Source organism: Chiloscyllium plagiosum, unplaced genomic scaffold (assembly GCF_037043375.1).
Source record: "Chiloscyllium plagiosum isolate Xiang-an unplaced genomic scaffold, Cpla_swu_hap1 HiC_scaffold_6, whole genome shotgun sequence".
Lineage (NCBI taxonomy): Eukaryota > Metazoa > Chordata > Chondrichthyes > Orectolobiformes > Hemiscylliidae > Chiloscyllium > Chiloscyllium plagiosum.
This window is the reverse complement of record NW_028270144.1, coordinates 112193007-112215096: the sequence shown is the minus strand read 5'-3', so window position 1 is coordinate 112215096 and position 22090 is coordinate 112193007. Positions and strand designations below refer to the sequence as shown.

The following is a 22090-nucleotide window of genomic DNA, read 5'->3' as shown; positions in this document are numbered from 1 at the left end:
ATGAGACAATATAGTACGAATAAGAGATCTATTTGGCCTATTAAGCTTGATATTTTCCACACAAAGTTTGTTTCCTTTTAAGGTAGCTTTTGATGAAGATTCACCAGCTTGCCCTGTCATTCTGGCACAGGGAGGACATTTGGAAAACTGACAGATCTGTGTAGGGTGATCAACCATCCTGGATTTCACTGTGACGAAATTAGAAATTTCTGGGAGAAACTCAACAGGCTTGGTAGTTTCTGTGAAGAGAAAACCGAGTTCATGTTTCAAGTCCACCCATTGAGTTGGAACTTAGCATTCTCCAGCAATTTCTGTTTCAGGTTGCTGGCATCCGCATTGTCTTATTTCAGGATTTTACCAGACTGTCTTATCATTGAGCCAGTGTCCTGGCTGTTTGCTGGTAGAACACCCTTTGCCCTATTTCTCTGACACCATGACTTGCTTGTGTGACTTTACTTGTCATTCTCTCAAGAAATATAAATTTCAGAGATGCAGTACATGACCGCATCCCCATCTCACCCTCCTTTTCCAAAGACACTTAAGGATAGGCCATAAAAGTTGGCCTAGATTAGTGTGGTGCTGGAAAAGTACAGCAGGTCTGGCAGCATCCAAGGAGCAGGAGAATCGACGTTTCGGGCAAAAGCCCTTCATCAGGAATTCCGATTTTCCTGCTCCTTGGATGCTGCCTGACCTGCTGTGCTTTTCCAGCACCACTCTAATCTTGACTCTAATCTCCAGCATCTGCAATACCTACCTCCGCCGATAAAGGTTGGCCTAGCAAGTGACTCCGGTGATCGCAGCATAAAGTAAGAAGAAAGCTATCTGAATGTGACCACTCTATCGATGTTCAAATTTCAGCCACAAGGGTTAGATGTGCATTGGAAGTCTTTGAATTAAATGAAAGCAATTGAATGATGTGTTATTGCGAGGTTATATTAATGACATATACTTCTATACAACAGGTAACAGAATTCTGAAAACAGTCACATCAAACTGCTCTCCATTTCTTTCCATAGATGCTCGCAGACTCGACGAGTTTCTCCAATGGAGAAAGTGCAGATGCTGGAGATCAGAGTCGAGAGCGTGGTGCTGGAAAAGCACAGCAGGTCAGGCAGGATCCGAGGAGCAGGAGAATTGACGTTTCTGGCATAAGTCCTTCATCCTGATGAAAGGCTTATGCCCAAAGCGTTGGTTCTCCTGCTCCTCGGATGCTGCCTGATCTGCTGTGCTTTTCCAGCACCACGCTCCTGAGTTTCTCCAATACTTTGTTCGTATTATATATTGCAGTTGTTTTGGATTGTTAGGGCTGCTTAAGAACTAACTGACCCATAGGTGAAACAATGCTAGATTCATTGCATAAAAGGAGACTATTTGGCCTGTTGAGTTTGTGCTTGCCAACAAATCCAGCCCAATCCCACTTCCTGATATTAATAAAACAAAGAACCACAGATGCTGGAGATCTGAACAATTTTGTTTTGCTGGAGAGACTCAGCAGGTCTGGCAGCATCTGTGGGAATAAAGCAGAGTTAAAGTCTCGCGTCTGCCGATTCTTCATTGGACTCAAAATGTTGACCCCTCTTTATGGTTCTTGGTCCGTAGTTGGTCCCCTGGGATATCAGTGAATTTTGTTTTCAATGCAATGTAGAGTTTTGCCTTGACGATATTTTCAGGCACAGTTCCAGACTGCTACCACACTCTGAATGCATGTACTAGCCCCTCAACCATTCAGGGCTGAGCTAAGGATAAATTTCTTCTGTGGAACTCTCTGCCACAGAAAGCAATTGAAGCTTCATGGTTTCAAGAAAGTAGGTACAGTTCTTTGGATTAAAAAGATTAAAGCAAATGGGAAGAATTGGGGGGAGGGCAGGACACTGAATTGAATAATCAGCCATGATCCTACTGAATGGCAGAACAGGCTCAAAGGATTGAATGGCCTACTTTTCCTATTCTGCATTTCTGTGTAACCCTCTAAACCTTTGAGCAATTAACTAAAATCAATGGGTTAGAGACCTCTCTGCTTGGAGAAATAGGTCTTGCCTACTCACTCTAAGCACTTTGTTACACCTCAATTAAACCTTCACTTAGTCTCCTCTGTTCTGAAGAACTGCAAAGGATAACTTAAACAAAAACAATAAGTGGGGAGATGGTGAAAGATGACAGTAAAGTAGCTAGTAGCATGAAAGAAGATTGCAAGAGGGTTTTTTTCAGTACCTAAAAGATAAGAGAGCGGTGAGAATGGACAATGGACTGCTGGAAAATGAGGCTTGAAAATATTAATGGGAAACAAAGATGGAGGAACTGAACAGATACTTCACTACAGTTTTCACATTGGAAGACTCCAGCAGCATACCAGAAACTTCATGAGAGTCAGGGGCAGAGGTGACTGTTGTGGCCATCACTAGGGAAAGGTTGCTGGGGAAGCTGAAAGGTCTGAAGATGGATAACTCACCCGGAACAGATGGACTACACACCAGAGTTCTGAAGGAGATAGCTGAGGAGATTGTATAAGCATTAGCAGTGATCTTTTTCAGGAATTACAGGGACGGCGCCAAAGAAATGGAAAGGAGTTAATGTAACACCTTGTTTAAGAAGAGAGGGTGGCAGAAGACTGGAAGCTATAGGCCAGTTAGCCTGACCTCAGTTGTTGGTAAGATTTTAGAGTCCATTATTAAGGATGAGATTGCAGAGTACTTGGAAGTGTATGGTAAAATAGGGCTAAGTCAGCATGGCTTTGTCAAGAGGAGGTCATACCTAACAAATCTGTTAGAATTCCTTCAGGAGATAACGAACAAGTTGGACAAAGGAGAGCTTATGTATACAGATAAACACAACTGCCATCTCTGCATGGATCTGTGATATAAAACATGCAACCGTAACTTCAATGTAACAAGAGGTGCTTCAGAGGAGACTTTTAAAAACTACATGACCGTAAACCACATTGGAGATGTTCAGCCACATGGTCAAATTCTTGGTTCACGAATTTAATGAATGTCTCAAGGGAGAAAAGTGAGATGGAGAGGCAGAGAGGTGTAGGGAGAGCTTGGGGCTCTTCAACTGAAGGCATGGCCACTTAAATGTCAAATGCTGAAATTAAATGTGTGCCAACATCTTGGAGGGTTGTGGGTCTGAGAGAACAGGGAGGATTTGAGGGAAATGGTGATGAGGTAGAATTTGATGTCTTCAGTATATATGTAAAAATTAATGCTGTGCCTTCTGAATATGTCAGATGGCCAGGTAATAAGAAGATCCAAAGATTGGTATTTGGGGGACACCAGAGTTAACAGCACTGGAGCAGGAAGAGGGATCGCCGTAGTGTTTCTCCGATAAGTAAGAATGATACCAGGTGAGCGCAGTGCCAGTCAGCTGAATGACCATGGTGTGCCAATAATGGAGAATGATGTGTTCAATCATCCCCTAGGCTGAAGATAGTCAAGAAGGATGACAAGGGAAAGTTTACCTTTGTCACAGTCACATAAGGTATCATTTGTGATTTTTGTTAAGAGCTGTTTCAATACTGTGGCAAGAGGGCAGATCTGGTTAGAGTAAGTTAAATATGGTGTTATGGATTTGGAAGGTAACAACACCTTGAAGAGGAAATGGAGGTTGGTGACGGACTGGAACATTAGTAAAACAGCAAGATTCATAAAAAGCAGAGTGCGAAATCGGATGAGTAAGACATAATGGAACTTTTACCCTGTATATTAGTTTGTGCAGATTTTCTCAGTGATAGAACCTAGCTTTATTATACACCCCAGTTCTTAGTTTCCGTAGCTCACTGATTTTTTTTTTGTCATCAGCAAAGCAGGCAAGAGACACAATGTTCCTTTTTTATGCTTTACTTATCCCAGTTGTGCTATACATATAACATGAAGTTACAACCCTCCTCCAGAAATACAATGCTGCTGTATTAAGGTGTATTTTTACAACAGGAGAAAAGAACAGCCCTTAGGGACTGAGGGATCGAGCATCAAGGAGGGAGAACACTGCTAAATGAACCTTTATTTGCAAGTTACTTTCTTGAATGTTTTCAATGCATTCACGTTTTGCTAATTCAGAAAAAAAAACTTCAAACATTTCCAAATCCATGGTAACGAACAATAGCATCATAATGTCATATTGCCCTTGAGACAGAACAGTGGTTCCCAACCTTTTCAGTGCCAAGACAGACTTCAGTGAGACAAACAATTCCATGGCAAACCCACTTTTTCCACTGAATCAGTGCTAATCTCCCCACACGCACCGGCTGCACTGATTCAATAGAGACAATTGGTGGCTGAACACAAACGTCACCACTGCCTCATGCGAGGGGACAAGTTGAAATGGAGAGCCCGTCCACCATTATAAAAATGAAGGCCTGAATCAGACAGTCCCACCCTGGACTGAGCATTTTCATTGAGAGTGATAGAGAAAATGGTGGGGCCTTCTAATCTGCAGATCCACAGTTCTGAGAGGTAGCTGGAAATGTTCAGCTAGCTCAGACTGAGATGATTTTCACTAGTGGGATGTCCAGGGCACGTTTTGTGCTTGTTACCAGATAGAAGAGGATCTAAAATTTCTGGAACTCTTTGAAGGAGTGTGGTGTCCTTTTGGATATAGTCCTGTGGCAGCATGTGTAGCTCTGCACGCAGGTGTATAGACAGTTAACAGGGGCATCTGGTGTCAGCAGATACTTTCAACGTGAGATAGAAGATAAACTCTCTACTGTCAAGCATAATCCCCCATCTAACAGTAACAATATGTGCGTTTCAGACACTATTCAATCAATGCCAAGTCAAGATCTTTGATAAAATGTTTTAAAAGGTCAAGCCTCTAAATTAATGAGTATTTAGTCTGAATTGAGAATGGGTGGCATGATGGCTCAGTGGTTAGCACTTCTGCCTGTCAGCGCCAGGGACATGGGTTTGCTTTGACCCTCTGGCATCTGTCTGTGTGGAGTTTGTATATTCTCCCCATGTATGCGTGGGTTCCCTCTGGGTGCTCTGGTTTCCTCCTACAGTCCAAAGATGTGCAGGTTAGGTGGAATGGCCATGCTAAATTGCCCTGTAGTGTCCAGAGATGTGCAGGCTGGGTGGGTTAGGCGTTGTAAATTTGGCACTACAGGGATAGGGTAAGGGCCTGGGTCTGGATGGGATTCTCTTTGGAGGGTAGGTGCAGATTTGATGGGTCATATGGCCTCTATCCCTTCTGTAGTGATTCTATAAAGGTAAAACCCCATTGTCCTACCAGACCACAGGGCTGCTCTCATTGGAGAGAGACAACTGTTGGTGGTTTAGCCTGAGGATTACTATGCCACAGGCGAGGGTGTTGTGATTAAGTACCACCCTGGACATAGCATTTTCATGGGAGCGGTAGGGGAAATGGTGGAGTCTCCTAATTGACAAATCCATTGTGCCTAGAGGTACTGGGAACATTAAAGTGCAGCTACCTTAGACTGAGATGATTTTCACAACTGGGATGTCCAGAGCATGTTTTCTGCACTTCATACGAAAGAGAAGAAGGTCTAAAACTTCTGGAATTATTTGAAGAAGTACAGTGCCCATTCAGATAAGTTCCTCAGACAGCTTTGGGAAGGCAAGGTGTCCCTTCGAGTTGATAAGAGCGGACATGAATTTATGTATGAAATTTATAAATTCACTAAAACTGTAGAGCTCATTGGAACTCTCAAGAGAGCAATCAACAGAAATGGAAGCAACAAAACTGTCAAAGGGAGGTGTGAAGGCATTTAAAGCCCCTGCTCTTTAAATTTTTGAAAACAAAGCCTGCCTGAAGTACAAAATAAAATCAATATTTGTTATTTCCTGCCATCTGTTGACAACAGACTGGGGTTATCAGGGCTTGGGTTGACATAGATGGGGCATGAGAGCATATTGGGGTAAAGGTGAGGAGCCATTCAAACTGGGAACGAATTGGAACGTGGTCATGCTGGGAGCAGGATAATTAGAAGGATAGAAACTTTAAAGACAAACACTCCCTGTTTCCCCAAGAAGTGAATAAAACTTCTGTTGCTTGTTTTTTTTTCTTTGCTTTTCCTTATTGTTTAATAAATGTTCATGGTTTCAACTATTTGAACTGTTTCCAACATGAGATGTTCCAACATTGAACAATCAGAAGCTCTAATGCTACACTCTAATGCTACCTTCTCTTGGAAGTACATGGAAACTGGGTGTCTCACAGCCATAGGCTAATTCAAGTAACTCTAGGGAATTTTTGTCTCTAGCCAAGATGGATTAATAGCTGCTTTTGGCTTTGTTTTAATCGTTGCTTTGGCAAAGTGTTTGTGTACCATGATTCACCTTCCCTCCAACCATCTCCACACCCAACAGCCTCTGCACTATCTCTGGTGCTAACTGCCACAAAATTCCATAAAACCTGACTTCCAAAGTTCCAGTACACACCTTCCCTGGTCAGGCTTCTGGAACCAGGAAATCACCTGACTTGGGAGCAAAACTTCAGTCCTCGTTTTTGCCTTCAGTTTTTTTTAAGTTAACAATTCACTCTGAGGTAATTCAACAGTGATTATCTTACCAAGGTGACTATTTGTCAGTTGCGTATTCACTGACGAAATATGAATATTACTGGTGAGACCAGCATCTGATTCCTGTTCTTAACTGCCCTTGAGAATGTGATAGTGAGCCAATTCCTTGAGCCACTGGTGTAGATACACCCAGGGTGCTGTTATGAAAGGGAGTTCCAGAAGTTTCATTGAACGACTGTGAAGAAACACACCTATTTTCCTCAGTCAGGATGTTGAGGGCAAGAAGGGGAACTTGCAAGTGGAGTATTCATTACCATCATCCTGAGGTGGGAGAGACTGTGGGCTTGAATGGTGCTGATGAAAGTGACTATTATTGGAGCTGCACTCAAGCAGGCAAGTGGGAAGTTGGTGACACAATGGTAATATCACTGGAATGGTTACAGGTGAATGACTTAGGTCCAATTGTGAAATTCAGTGAATTAATAGATCACGGTATTCCTACAGTGTGAAAACAGGCCCTTCAGTCTTACAAATCCACACCATCCCTCTGAAGAGTATCCCATGCAAACCCATTCCCCATTACTCTACATTTACCCCTAACCTACACATCCCTGAGCACTCTGGGACAATTTTAGCATGGCCAATTCACCTAACCTGTAATCTTTGGATTGTGGGAGGAAACCAGAACACCCACAGGGTACCCACGCAAACAGGGAGAATGTGCAAACTCCCCACAGACAGTCACCCAAGGCTGGAATCGAACCCAGGTCCCTGGCACTGTAACCACTGAGCTACCATGCCATTTATAATCTGGAATTATAAAGCCAACCTCAGTAATATTGAACATGAAACTAGCCTTGATGGTCATAAAATCCTTTTACTAAAGTCCTTTACAGAAGGAAATCTCCAATCTTTACCTGATGCAGCCTTTATGTAACTCCAGACCTACAGCAATGTAGTTGATTGTTAACTACCCTCTGATATGACTTAACATAGGCAATTAGGGTTGGGTGACAAAAGCTGGCCTTGCTAGTAATAAATCCAAGGAAAGAATAAAGAGGAAAGAAACAAAATCTATTCCTGACTTTGTGGCCTCGTAGATTATGGATAGGGAAGTTAGTTACCTATTGAACAATTCCCAGTTTCTGACCTTCTCCTGTAGCCAGAGAATTTTCATTGCTGGTCCAGTTCAGTTGTTAGTCACTGGCAAGTCCCACTGTGTTGATGCTGGAGGATTCAGGTTTGCTAATAGTGTTGACTTGTTAGATTCTTTCTTTGTAGGAGATGGGCATTGTCTGGCATTTCAGTTCCACAAATATTACATGGCACTTCACAGCCCAAGTGTGAATATTAACAAGGAGAAAGTGAGGTCTGCAGATGCTGGAGATCAAAGTTGAAACTTTATTGCTGGAACAGCACAACAGGTCAGGCAGCATCCAGGGAACAGGAAATTCGACATTTCGGGCACAGGCCGAAGAAGGGCCTGTGCCCGAAACGTCGAATCTCCTGTTCCCTGGATGCTGCCTGACCTGCTGTGCTGTTCCAGCAATAAAGTTTCAACTTTGAATATTAACAAGGTCTTACTTAATGCAGATATAGACTGTTTCAATATCTGCAGAGTTGTGAATAATACTGAACACTATCAGTGAATGTCCCCACTTCTAGTCTAAGTAATAAGCTACTGAGTTCGTAGATTACAGGAGTACCAAAGTCGAACATGATTCTTTGTGAGAGCACCTGATTTTCTGCATGGGTCTCTGATTCTGGAAACCTGATTGTTATTTCCTTGGTGAAGTCAGAGATGGTCATTTCTAAACATGAGTGGACAAAATCAAGCATGGAGTAATCAGCGATTCTGGGGCAGGGTTCACCCCATGTCCTGATGACTGGAGGGCTTTAAGACAGCCTCCCCTTCAAAGTCATGTTGCTCTCCTGAGACAGGCAAAAAGTTTAAAAGAAAAACACAAATCCAGTAAGAGAAGTAATGTTATAGAATATTGAGCCACCTGTAAAGACAGCTAACATTTGTTTGGGGATTTTCAATCTCCCAAAAACAAAATTAGCCATGTCAGGACAGACTGAGGATTGAAACTGGAATGCTGTTAAATGATAGGAATGAGGAGGAGTAGGCCATTCAGCCCTTCAAACCTGCTCTACCATTCAATATGATCATGGTTGAACCTCTATCTCTGCCAAATTCTTGCTTTCTCACCTATACCTATCAATACACTTAATATGTAAGAAAATTATCAATCTCTTTCTTGATTAACCTCAGAGACCTGGCCTCCAGCCCCTTCTGTGGTAGCAAATTCCAAAATTTGGCCATTCTTTTAAGTGAATAACTGTTTCCTCATCTCAGTTCTGAATGGCATGTATCCCTCAGCCACTCATCGCCGGCACTCTTATCTATGAACCATTATCTAAACTTTCTCAGATTTTATTGGGGATTTTTCAAACCCCAACAAGAAAATCTATTTCAAACAACTATCCAACATTATCAGTTCCCAAAGCATGTGGACGATCCAATTGTAACACTAGGGAGAAGCTTAATGGATGTCACTTATTCATAGAAACACCAGCTCCCAATTATCTTTCCTTCTAAGTACTAGTTCCATCCATCTGTGTTTGCAACCTTTTGCCATTTGCAAAACCGGACAGATGGTACGATGAAACATGGTGAAAAAATGCCAGAGTTGTGACATTTCATTGACATAATTGGATAAGAATCTGAGCAGAAATAAAATTGCAGGATGCAGGGAAAAGGGGAGTGGAGTGCACTTAATTGTGACAGAGAGCCCACACAATTAGGATGGGCCAAATGGCTTCCTTCTATGCGGTAACCTTTAATATTTCACCTACTCGAGTAACCCCAAGGATTAATGAATCAGGGGACAGAGTGGAACGCATTTGTGTTTAACTTTGATTTTAAAAAAAATCCTGAGTCTAAAAATTACATCTAGTGACAGTCAGTGAGGAGCACTGTTTTCTTTTCTCTATCTGAAATCATTCCTTCATGACATTAGCCAATGATACCCTTCAGTAAAAGCAGATAAAGGGTTTTCAGATGAATTGGTTAAGCAACGGTCTGCAAATGTCCAGGGTTCATTCACACGCTAAGAACTTTTAGATGGCATATTTTTAAAAATAGGTCCCCATCCAAAGTCAGGCTACAATGTCCATTGAACTCCTGAGGATGTTTAAAGTCATTATGAAAGCTTTTACAACACAACACAGCCATCTGAATTGTTACACTGTCCAACCCAATTATAAAACAATGCTTATGACAGATGGTGCATTAGATTTCACACTTATTGAAGTTAGAACTTCAGTAGATCCCTTAGGGAAGATACCCTCAGCCAAACCAGCCAACTTTGAGCTAAATAAGGTGTTGCGAAAACTCCTGTTCTGACAAGATCAACTTGCTTCAAGGCCCTGGGAAATCCATAGGCTGCATTTCTTAGGACAATTGCCAATTCAAGTCACATCCTTAACATTTCCTTGTTGGTCTTTTAATGTATTATTAATGCTGTTTATTAAGCTGTGGCTCATATTGGAGACATTCATAATTCAGAGATGAATTTACGATATTGTTCCAAAACAACTCTCGACTTGAGTCATTTCATTTTTGCAGTGCTTCGGAATTAATCTGCTTGATGTGCTGTTCTGCAGAAGAGTCATACCCGACTCAAAATGTTAACTCGGTTTCTCTTTCCACAGATGCCGCCAGACCGTCTGAGTTTCTCCAGCATTCTGTTTGTTTCAGATTTCCAGCATCTGCAGCATTTTGCTTTCATTTGCTTTATTTGCAATTTATCAGTGAATGAATGATTTGCATTCACCCCCTCCCCCCCCCAGCACTTTTCCTGGACACCTCAAAGTGCTGTGCAACCAATTAAATACTTTTGATAAGCTTTGGTAATGTGAAAAAGGAGCAAGGCTATCTCTATTAGATTGCTTGAACTGCAGAGAATAAGTTTCCTGATGAAGCGATGGATGTGAGTACAATTACAACATTTACAAGATATTTGGATAAGTACGTGAATATGAAAGGTTTGGAAGGATATGTGCCAGGAGCAGGCAGATGGGACTTGTTTAGTTTGAGATTATGTTCGGCACAGACTTGTTGGTTCGAAAGGTCTGTTTCCATGCTGTATGGCTCTATGACGCTATATCAGGATTTTTCAAAATGGTAAGCCACATTTTATCTGTTGTTTTGCAGAATGTTGTTCAAACATTGTTTAAATTCTTCAGTTTTGTTCATAATGTCCTCTCCCGAACCCCACCTCACCCCACCCATACCTTCTTTCTGCTGATTTGTAATCTTTACTGCTCAAAAGACTTCCATTCTGAGGGTGCTGCAATGGTGCAGGGGTAGATTGTTAAATTTCCTTTTGGCTGTTGTGTGTAGCAGCATCTTAAGCAATTTTTTTTTTTCACTTGCTATCCCCAGCAGGAGTCGAAACACATTTTTGCTGTTCACAATAGCATTTATGAGCACAGATCTCTCACTCACTCACTCACTCACTCACTCACGTGCACACACACGTATCCCTACTCACATTCTGCATATTGAAGGTGGGTGCTCCATTCAAAAAGGTTAGCACCATTCAGTGCATTTAAGGCCCTTAAGTATCAAGCCCAGTTAAATAACTGACATGACGAGCCAATCTCTGACAGCCTTGTCAGAGTGAAACAGAAAGATGCTACTACATGAGTGGCATGTTACAAAGGGTGAGATTATTTTAGTTCAACATTGTCAAGGTTTCACATGTATCGCTGGCTAAAGAACGAGAGAAAATGAAGGAGATACCAGTCAACATGTATTATACATTAAGCTGTTAATTGGGAATCGCTCTGGGATACAGTGTGATGAAGCATTAACACTATTCCAGCTTTCTCAAAAGTGAGCAACCATACTGCCCAACAATCAATTGCTTGAAGGGTTATTAGATATTTGAGTGAGGCAGTACTTACAGCTGGAGAAGATGAGTGGACAAGAATGTTCATCCATTGGAAAGTTCTGGAGCTGCAGTTGACACTCTGCGATTATTGTCAGCCTGCGGAAAACAAGTGTTTATTAATAATCACTTTATGCTACAGTCTGGCACTGTTACAGCTTTACTAAAGAATAAGAAATGGAAGTGTTGCTCACAATTTTCCAGTTGAGGCATTGAGGAACTGGCCATAAATGAAAGTAAAGAAATTCCTAAACTGCCACACAGAATCTAGTCATATTTATTTTAGCATAAGAAGTAACTTCTCACAAATGAACGAAGACCACAGCAGTGGTCAACTGATTCATTTAATCTACGCTCATTAATTGGGTTCATCTATAGATTCAAAAATCCACATGTTGTCTTTCATGGCAGGCAAATGATGAAATTAGACCATCTTATGGTAACACTGATTTAAAAAAAAAATGTTTGAAACCTTTGCAATATTTACTGATCTTCCCCTTTTTAAAAACTGCCTTTTTCATACTGGCAAATGATATCTTATAAAATAACTCCCCTTTGGATGTGTCAGGATCCTGGACAGGCCTTTCAGCCCATTGAGGCTCAGCCCAACATTCAATTACATCATGGTTGATTGTTTACATTAATGCTACTTTCCCACACCTTCTCCATTTCCCTTGATGTCATTAGTTTTCAGAAATCTATCAATTTCTATCTTGAACCCAACTCCACAATTGGGCTTCCACCACCCTCTGAGATAGAGAATTCCAAACATTCGCCACCGTCTACGTGAAGTAATTCTTTCTATCTCTACATAAGCTACATTTTATCCTGAGATCTTATCCCCTGGTTTTAGACTCATCAGTCAGGGGAAACATCCTATCTATAATCACACTCTTGCACCCTGTGATGTGAGAATTCTTTCAGCTTCCACAAGGCAATCCTTTAGTCTTGGAAACTCATTGGAGAACAGACCCAATCTCCTCAATCTTCTTTCTTAATCTTGCAACTCCACATTTTGGTTTCAAATTTACCAAATCCTCTATTTATTATTCCAATTGGACGTTCACTAACACATTGAAAATGTGTCACAGAATCACTAAATTGTTTGATTACAGAAGGCTATTCGGTCCATTGAATCTGTGGAAGCTCTCTAAGCGTTTTGACTTTAGGTCAATCTCCTGCCTTGCATCTTGATTATTGAAATAGAAACAGACACACTACTGACTGCTTCAGTTGCCTGCTTCCCTCCACTGTAGTGCATTCCAAGAAGTGCATTCCAGCCCCTAACTGTTCATTGTGTGAAAAGGCTTTTATTCTCACCTCATGTTCACTTCTCTTGCAAAACATGTTCAAACTGCACCCCCCCCCCACCCTCCCCAGTTATTGATCCTTTTTTACAAGTAGGAAAAGGTTCCTCCCATTTTATACAATCCAAGGCAATCCTGATTTTTTGAAACCTTTTACCGAATCTCTTCACAGCCTTTTCCTCTCCAGTGCAGAACTGTCCAACTACAGCAATACACATCCCTCCAGCTGGGGTCTAACTAGTGTCTTATATGTATAGTACTCTTGTGCTGTATAGTCCTATTAATGAAGCCTAGAAAACTGTGCGCTTTATTAACAGCTCTCTCTCGACTTTTCTTGCCACTTTTAATGACTTATACCCAGGTCTGTCTGCTCCTGCCTATCCTTTAGAATATTATCCTTTCTGTTAATATTGGCTCTCCATCACCACACAGTTCTGCCCTTTGAACTTCATCTGCCCCATCTGCCCACTCCACCAATCTGTTTATGTCCTTTTGGAATTTAACACCATTTACGACATCCTCAGCCACCAGTTACAATATCCTCAATTTTTGTGCCATCTCAACTTTTGGAGTTGTCTCCTGCACATCAAGATCTAGATCATTTACATCAGGGAAAGCAAAGGATCCTGTACTGACCCTTCAGGAACGCCATTACAAACCACCCACCAATGTGTAAAACAGCCATAAACTATCAGTCTGCTTCCTGATCCTCCAGATAACGTTATCTCCATGTTACTACTGTCCTTTTACTTCATCAGCCATAACCACCTTTTACACAAGGAATGTTTTTGTATTTAGATTTATGGAGAGGATGGCATTGTCCTCATCTAATAAGAAGACAAAGCAGCAGGATGGGCTTTGAACAACATCATTGCTATTTGATTGTGGTCTTATTTCCAATTTCTGGCTAAGCCTAGACTCCCATGGCAAATCAAAAATCTACCTAACTCAGCTCTGAACATATCCAATGATACAGCCTCCTCCGATCTCCATAGAAGAACATTCCAAAGACTAATTGCCCCTTGGGAGAAGAAATTCCTCATCTTCGTGTTGAATGAGAGACTTCCTCTATTTAAATTTTGACCCTTGGTTCTCAAGACCCCATGAGAGGAAACATCGTCTAGTTTCTATCCTGCCAAATCCCCTGAGAATGTTATACATTTCATTGCAGAAGGCTATAGAGTAGGTTTAATTTGATTTGAGATAATAGAATCTGAATCGTTCACTACTGCCAAATACCAGTCTAAAATATTAATACACTCCAGTTTTCCTAGTTATATGGAAAACTACATGCCTGGTATATCCCTTTTTAATATTTTCATTGAAAAATTGTTTTATACGAGCCAAAGAATGACCAGGAGATGTCAAGCGGTATTACATCAAGTGCTGGCCAATCATACTTGAAAAAATATCAAGTAACAATTCATTCTTTTGAAAGCCTGCATTGTAGCTTCCTTCAACCTTCCCTGATCTAAAGATGGCATCAATCAATCTGTCCTTGTAAATAGTTTCTTTTTGATTGAACCAAAGCAGCAAATCCTTTTAGGTAATGCACATGAAATAGCACAATGTATCTCACTGTATTTCAGTCAAAACCGTTTATTTCAAGCTTCTGCAGCACATGGCTGGGCTGTACTATGAGGGATGTTAAAACTCTAATCATTAGGCAAGACTGGAGCCAAACCTTTATACTTTCATAAGCTTTTATTTACAGAGACACTTATTCCATGTTATGCACCTCCAAACCAAGTATAAACCTGCTCAAACAGAAAGGAGCAGGAGGAGGAGGACACACACCTATCTACATCAATGAAGCTGAGGTGGAGATGTTCAAGAGTGTCAAGTTCCGAGGAGTGACCATCACCAACAATTTGTCCTGGACTACCCAAGTAGATGCGTCATTCAAGAAGGCACAACAATGCCTCCTCTTCCACAGCAGGCTTAGGACTCTCTCCAACTTTTATGGATGTACCACAGAAAGCATTCTATCTGGATGCATCACTGCTTGGTTTGGCAACTGCTCTGCCCAGGACCATAAGAAACAGCAGGAAGTTGTGAATAAAGCCCAGACCCTCATGCAAGTCAACCTTTCATCCATTGACTCCAATTATATTTCCCGTTGCCTTGCAAAGGCAGCCAACCTCATCAAAGACCCCTCCCATCTCATTTATAATCTCTTCCAATCTCTTCCATTGAGCAGAAGATACAGAAGCTTAAATACACGGACCAACGTGTTCAAGAACAGCTTCTTACCTGCTGTTATTAGACTGCTGAATGGACCTCTCTAATTTCACATCTAATGTTGTTCTTGCTTTCTGGATACCTTCTTTGCAGCCATAACTTTTTGTATTCTTTGCTCTGTTCAATCGCCCTTATGATCTTTGTGTCTTTGTATGTTATGAACTGCCTATACTGCATGTAAAACAAAACTTTTCACTGTATTTAGGTGTATTAACAAATCAAAACAAACCCCTTTCATCAAACTGTTTAGACTTGTTATGACACACCTCTGGGTGAGGCAGAGACTTTCACACTGGAACGTGTGGCCGAGTGGTAATAGCATTACCAGTGCACCTGTCCTGCTCCACTATATATAGGGATACCAGTAAATCCAAATTTAATGTTATCACTGGATTACAATTAAACACCAACTGAATGTTGCAATTAATATGACTGGGGGAGGAAAGTTGAGGATGACCAGACAATAAAGAGGAAAAGAGAGATTTAAGTAATTAAATAATAATAGTTTTCAAATTAAATTTGCTGTCTCTAGGTTTGACCAGACTCAAAGGGGACATCATAAGCTCTAGAAAATGTTGATCGCTTTTTTTCCACTTAGGAAGAAAAATGACACTTTGTCTGGATTCTTGGTGGGGAGAGCGAGAGCGAGAGAGAGAGAGAGATCACAGTTTGACATCAAAAAGAGTAATCTAACAGTGGTGCAAATTCCAGCTGATGTAATTAATGCCTGTGTTGCTAATTTCAAAGTGTTGATAAGTGGAGTAAGTAAATATTTTAAGCTTTTAGCTAGGTTTTAGTGAATCAATGAATATTTAGCCTTAAAATTAAAACCCATATTTTGGGATTAATATTTGTTATTAAAAACAGAATGGAGGTGAAATCTGTTTCAAATACTTGGCAAATGCACTATATTGTGGATAAATGTGAGGTTATCCAATTTGTTGGCAAAAACAGGAAGGCAGATTATTATCTGAATGGTAGACAAGCAGGAGGTTGGAAGAACACAGCAAGCCAGGCAGCATCAGGAGGTGGAGAAGTCAATGTTTCAGGTGTAAAGCTTCAACAAGATTGGGGGTGGGTATAAAGGGAGCTGTAGATAAGGCGGGGGTGTAGTTGAAGGGGACAGCAGGGTGTTGAGGTAGGGATGGGTGAACAGAATAGGTAGAAGGTATGACCTGGTTGGTCGATGGGAGGAATGAATCCGGTTGGTGGCTGCAAGGAAGGGTCAATCAGAGGAATGGAAGGGAGGGGGGAGGGGCTGGGAGGGGAGTCTGGGGATGGGAAGGGAGGTTATTTCGAAATTGGAGAGCTCAATGTTGAGTCCTCTGGGCTGCAGGCTGCCCCGGCAGAAGAATGAGATGTTGTCCCTCCAATGTGCGGTCTGATTCGCTGTGGCATTGGAGGAGGCCGAGGATGGTCATGTCGGAAAGGGAGGGGGAAGGAGAATTAAAATGGGCGGTGACTGGGAGGTGAAGTCAGCTCCTGCGGGCCCGGCTATGATGCTCGGCGAAACGTCTCCTGAGTTTACGTTTGGTTTCCCCGATGTAGAGGAGACCAAATCGGGAGCACCAGATACAGCAAACTAGGTTGGAGGAGAGGCAGGTGAACCTCCTCTCACCTGGAAGGACTGGTTGGGGCCCTGGATGGAGGTGAGGGGTGTGGTGTGCCAGCAGATTTTATATCTTTTATGGTTGCATGGGAAGGTACTTTGGGGTTTGGGGAGGAGGGTTGGTAGGGAGAGTGGTGTGAACCAAGGATTGGCGAATTGGAGGAACAACACCTTATCTTCCACCTGGGCAGCCTACAGTCCGGAGGACTCAGCATTGAGTTCTCCAATTTTAAATAACCTCCCTTCCCATCCCCTGACTCCCTTTCCAGACCCTCCCTCTCCCTTCCATTCCTCTAATCAATCCTTCCTTCCAGCTACCAACCGGATTCATTCCTCCCATTGACCAAACAGGTTGCACCCTCTACCTGTCTTCACTTATCATGACCTCACCATCCTGGTCCCCCCTCCCCTTACCTGCAGCTCCCCTTACACTCATCCCCAGTCCTGAAGAAGGGTTATACCTGAAACATTGACTTCTCCACCTCCTGATGCTGCCTGGCTTGCTGTATTCTTCCAGCTTCCTGCTTGTCTATCTTGGATTCTCGCATCTTCACTTTTTTGGTCTCTATCTGAATGGTTGTAGTTTAGAAAAAGGTGAGGTGCAATGAGACCTGGGTGTCACCGTGGAACAGTTGCTGAAGGTTGGCATACAGATGCAGCAGGCAGTGAGGAAAGCTAATGGCATGTTCTCCTTCACAGTGAGAGGATTTGAGTAGGGATATCTTGCTGTAGTTATACATGGCATTGGTGAGGCCACACCTAAAGTATTGTGTGCAGTTTTGGTCTCCTAGTCTGAGGAAGGACAGATTCGCCAGACTGCTTCCTGGGATGAGAGCAAGTGAGGACTGCAGATGCTGGAGATCAGTCAAAACAGGTGGCGCTGGAAAAGCACAGCTGGTCAGGCAGCATCCGAGTAGCAGGAGAATCAACATTTCAGGCAATAAGCCCTTCATCAGGAATGCAAACCTATGGAATTCTCTACCACACAAAGCTGTTGGGGCCAGTTCGTTAGACATATTCCTGATTGAAGGGCTTATGCCCAAAACGTCAACGCTCCTCAGATGCTGCATTACTTGCTGTGCTTTTCTAGTGCCACACTTTTCAACTCTGATTCCTGGGATGGCAGGACTGAAACATGAGGAAAGACTGGATCGACTCTGGTTGTGTTCACTGGAATTTTGGAAAATGAGGGGGGATGTGGACATCACTGGATGATGTGGTATTTCTTGCCTATCCCTAATTGTCCTGGGGAAGATGATGGTTAGCCGTCTTCTTGAATCACTGGAGTCCTTGGGATGTAGTGACACCTAGAGTGTTAGCAGAAAGGGAGTTCCACAATACTGACATAGCATAGCCATTATGGAGAAATAGTGATGTAGTACCAATTCAAAATGGTATACAGTGTAGAGGAGAACTTGTGATGTTTCTATACATCTGCTGCTTTGTCCTACAAGGTGGTAGAGGTTGAGGACTTGGAGGCTGCTGTCAGAGGAGTCTTGGTGAATTTCTGCAGCACATCTTGGAAATGGGATGACCTTTCTCCAGTGTGTTTTGGTGGTCAACGAAATAACTGTTTGAGGGATGGCTATCATACCAATCAAATGGGTTGCCTTGTCCTGGATGGCATCAGGTTTTGTGAGTGGTCTCAAGAAACCCATCCAGGCAGGTTGGGGTATTCCATCAGACTCCTGACTTGTAGATGGTGGACAGGCTTTGGGGAATCAGGAGGTAGACTACTTATTGCAGAATTCCCAGCCTCTGACTTGCTCTGTATTATAGGGCGAGTCCAATTTTGTCTCTGGTTAATGGTGACCCTCTGAGAAGTTGATAGTGGGAGATTTAGTGATGGTGAAACCATTGAATGCCAAGGGGAAGTGGTTAGATTTTCTCTTCTTGGGAATGATCATTGCCTGGTACACGTGCAGCATAAATGTTTGGCCTTTTATCTGCCCAAGACACCATTGTCCAAGTTATCCTGCATATGGATTTACTAACGCTCTGAAAAATATGTTCAAATCGCACCGTGGCAGTGGGAGGAACTGTAAATTCCATTGATGAAAACATCTGAAATAAAATTTCTGTCTTATTTAACAACAATAATGTAGTTACCAGATTATAATGAAAACCCTGCTGCTTCATGCATGCCCTTTAGGAAAGGATACCTGGCATCCTCACCTGGTTGGACCTACATGTGATTCCAGCCTATAGCCAAGCAGTTGACTCCTAACAGTGCTTTCGAATGGCCTACATCAGCTGTCAGTGGCTCACCATCTGCCCAAGGACAATCAGCAGTAGGAAAGAATCGGTGACTTTATTCAACGACATCCACATCACAACATGAAATTTTAACAAAACCTAAAAAAATGATTGCACTTTTGAAGAGGAGCACTTAGAATATACAAAATAATTCATATTCTCACTTTCATTAGTCCATTGTCAAGTTAAACTGTACTATACTGTTAAACACCCAGGTACGCGGCTTCTACTGTAATCAGTTTTCATTTCCTTAATTTAATCAGTCAAATTTCAGATAATCAATTAAGCAAATAGGCATGGCAATCTTCCAAATCAATTCAACAAAACATGTAGGTGTTTAAATCTAACTTTTTTTTTCCCCAATTAAGAATTTAACTGCTTTGCATTAAAGTACACTGACCACTTTCTCTAAGTCTAATCACAGTCTCAGGGTAAATTATGAGCATCTCCTGTTGTTGTACAGACAATTATTCCAACGTTAAGAACTTAAATAAAAGATAAGTAGAAGTGATGCTCCCTTGATGGCCTTCTTGTCGAGGCTGTGTTTTCTGCTGTATTAGGCTTTGCACCTGCACATTGTGGCCTCAAAGCCCACTCAGATTTGAGCAGAAAATGTGGGTCGACGGTCCACTGCAGTACTGAGGGATAGCTGCATTGTCAGATGGTACAGAGCAGTATTTTGTCCTCAGGGTTGACCTCATAATGTTGTGGTTGAATGTGGGTCAAACACCCACATTGCTTAGGATATAATTACCCAACACTGATTTCCCCCCTAATTGACAAAAAGTCTGTAAAGGTCAGGCTCACTGTTCACTGAAGAATGGCAGGTGGATGTTCAAAGCTGGAGGGCCATAGGGAGGTCTTGCAACCCTGGAGAATGAGCAGGCTACCTTTCTAATTGAGTGGAAAGCAGGCACAGTGAGTCAAGAATAACACAGAAGGTACGGGAATCTACCTCTTATGGTTTCGAGATGGAGGCAGCCCTTTCTCCAGCCTTTAATATTTTGAGTTTTAAATTAAAGCTGAGGCCAGGCTGCCATGAAAAGAACTCAAAGTCTGCTAGGAGTGCCAACTAAGGTCAGCCAATGGGAAGCTCTCCCTTCACAGCTGACCTGGTTGCCAGTGCTTCATGGGGTCTCCAGTCAGGCTGGAAAGGTCCCAGAAACAAAACAGAAATTGCTGGAAAATCTGAGCAAGTCTGGCAGCATCTGTGAAGAGAAACTGGAGTTGCCATTTGGGGTCCAGCAATCCTTCTTCTGCACTGCCCTGGAAACCCCCTGGAAAGGTCAGCCTCAAATAACAGGCCTTAATTGGTCTTTAAGGATCCTGAACAAATTACTCTCCACATGCCCATAGACCCATGGCCTTGATCTGCCTGCCTATAAGTAAATTAGCTAGGGCTGATTGTGGGCAGTAAACCAGGCTTAAAAACCTGGGCCTATGTCTGAAATGTCAAAGATCCTCCTGTGCTGTTTGGAAAAAAGTGTTTTCCTTTGTGTTGAGACAATACTTATTTCTGAACCATGGTAAAGGTAAAGTCACCACAGTCTCACAAGGTTTCTCTCTCATGACAGAGTAGGTTTAACCTGAGGGTCACCACATCTCAGGTGAAGGATGAGATTGAGAAAGTGGGACCTTCATGGTGACCTCAGCTGGTGTAGGAATTGAACCTGTGTTGTTGGCATCACTCTATACTGCAAAGCAGCTATTTATCCCTCAACCAATAGCACAACAATAGATGCTTTGACCAACACCACTTTGTTGTTTCATGGGACGAAGACTAATCAGCTACAGCGTTGCCGACACAAAAAGAGTAAGAAACCCTCAAAAATAATTCATCAGCTGTAAAATGCTTTGTAAATGTCCTGAGGTCATTGAAGACATTGCAGTTGAAATATTTTGATAATTCATGGCGGAATGGTGGCCCAGTGGTTAGCACTGCTGTCTCAGCACCAGTGACCTGGGTTTGATTCCGGCCTTGGGCAACTGTCTGTGTGGAGTCTGCACATTCTCCCCGTGTCTGCGTGGGTTTCCTCGGGGCGCTCTGGTTTCCTCCCACAATCCAAAGATGTGCAGTTTAGGTGGATTGGCCATGTTAAATTGCCCACAGTGTTCAGGGGTGTGTAGGTTAGGTGCCTTAGTCAGGGGAAATGTAGAGTATTAGGAAAGTGGAACTTGGTGGGTTACTCAGCAGGTGTGGACTTGTTGGGCCAACTGGCCTGCTTCCACATTGTAGAGGTTCTATGATTCAATCTATGCTGGTTGGGCTGATTTTTATTATGATAGCAGTTTGATAACCAAAGTTCCTGTTGGCATTGCATGGAGTAATGAAGAGATAAAATGAACAGCCCTCATAAGCAATCATTTCGATAGCCATATAAATATGTAACAGCCCCTACAGAGTGTTTACTGCCTTGAAAAAGAAAGAGACAAGTAAATAAAATCTTTGTATTCAAGAATAAAACAGTCTGTTGGGATTTTTAAAAGATCTCAGAAGTGTTTTTATTTTGAGGTAACAGTCAACAAATGTCACTGAAGAATCAATCTTGTGATAACTTCAGTGCAAGGGAAACTATTGCCTGATTTTGGAAATTATCTAAATATTTTTAAGATCTTTCTCTGACAAGGCAAGCATATGGAGTTAGGCCAAAGATCAGCCATAATCTTTCAACTAATTTTATTTTATTTATTAATGTCACATAGAGTCATAGAGTCAGAAAGATGTTCAGCATGGAAATAAACCCTTTGATCCAATTTGTCCATGCTGACCAGTTATTGTAACCTAATCTAGTCCCATTTGCCAGCACCCGGCCCATATCGCTCTCAACCCTTCCTATTCATATACCTACCAAGATGCCTTTTAAATGCAGTAATTGTCCCAGCCTCCACCACTTCCTATGGCAGCTCATTCCATACATGCACCACCCTTTGCATGAAAAAGTTGCCCCTTAGGTTCCTTTTATATCTTTCCCCTCTCACCCTGAACTTACGCCCTCTAGTTCTGGACTCCCCCATCCCAGGGAACAGACCTTGTCTGTTTATCCTATCCCTGTCCCTCATGATTTTATGAAGCTCTATAAGGTCACTCCTCAGCCTCCGACGCCCCAGGGAAAACAGCACCAGCCTGTTCAGCCTCTCCCTTTTCCTCAAATCTTCCAACCCTGGCAACATCCTTGTTCATCTTTTCTGAATCCTTTCAGGTTTCACATCATTCCAATAGGAAGGAGACCAGAATTGCACGCAA

The 22090-nt window shown here is 42.3% G+C and overlaps 1 protein-coding gene across 1 annotated transcript in view; it reads right to left on the bottom strand.

Annotated features, from left to right (window-relative positions):
• The window catches only part of gabrg3 (gamma-aminobutyric acid type A receptor subunit gamma3), a 595554-nt gene that overhangs the window by 355225 nt on the left and 218239 nt on the right, over positions 1-22090 (bottom strand). Inside the window, exon 5 of the mRNA XM_043692286.2 lies at positions 11450-11532. Coding sequence (XP_043548221.1) covers positions 11450-11532 — 83 coding nt within the window. The remainder of the gene's footprint in view (positions 1-11449; positions 11533-22090) is intronic.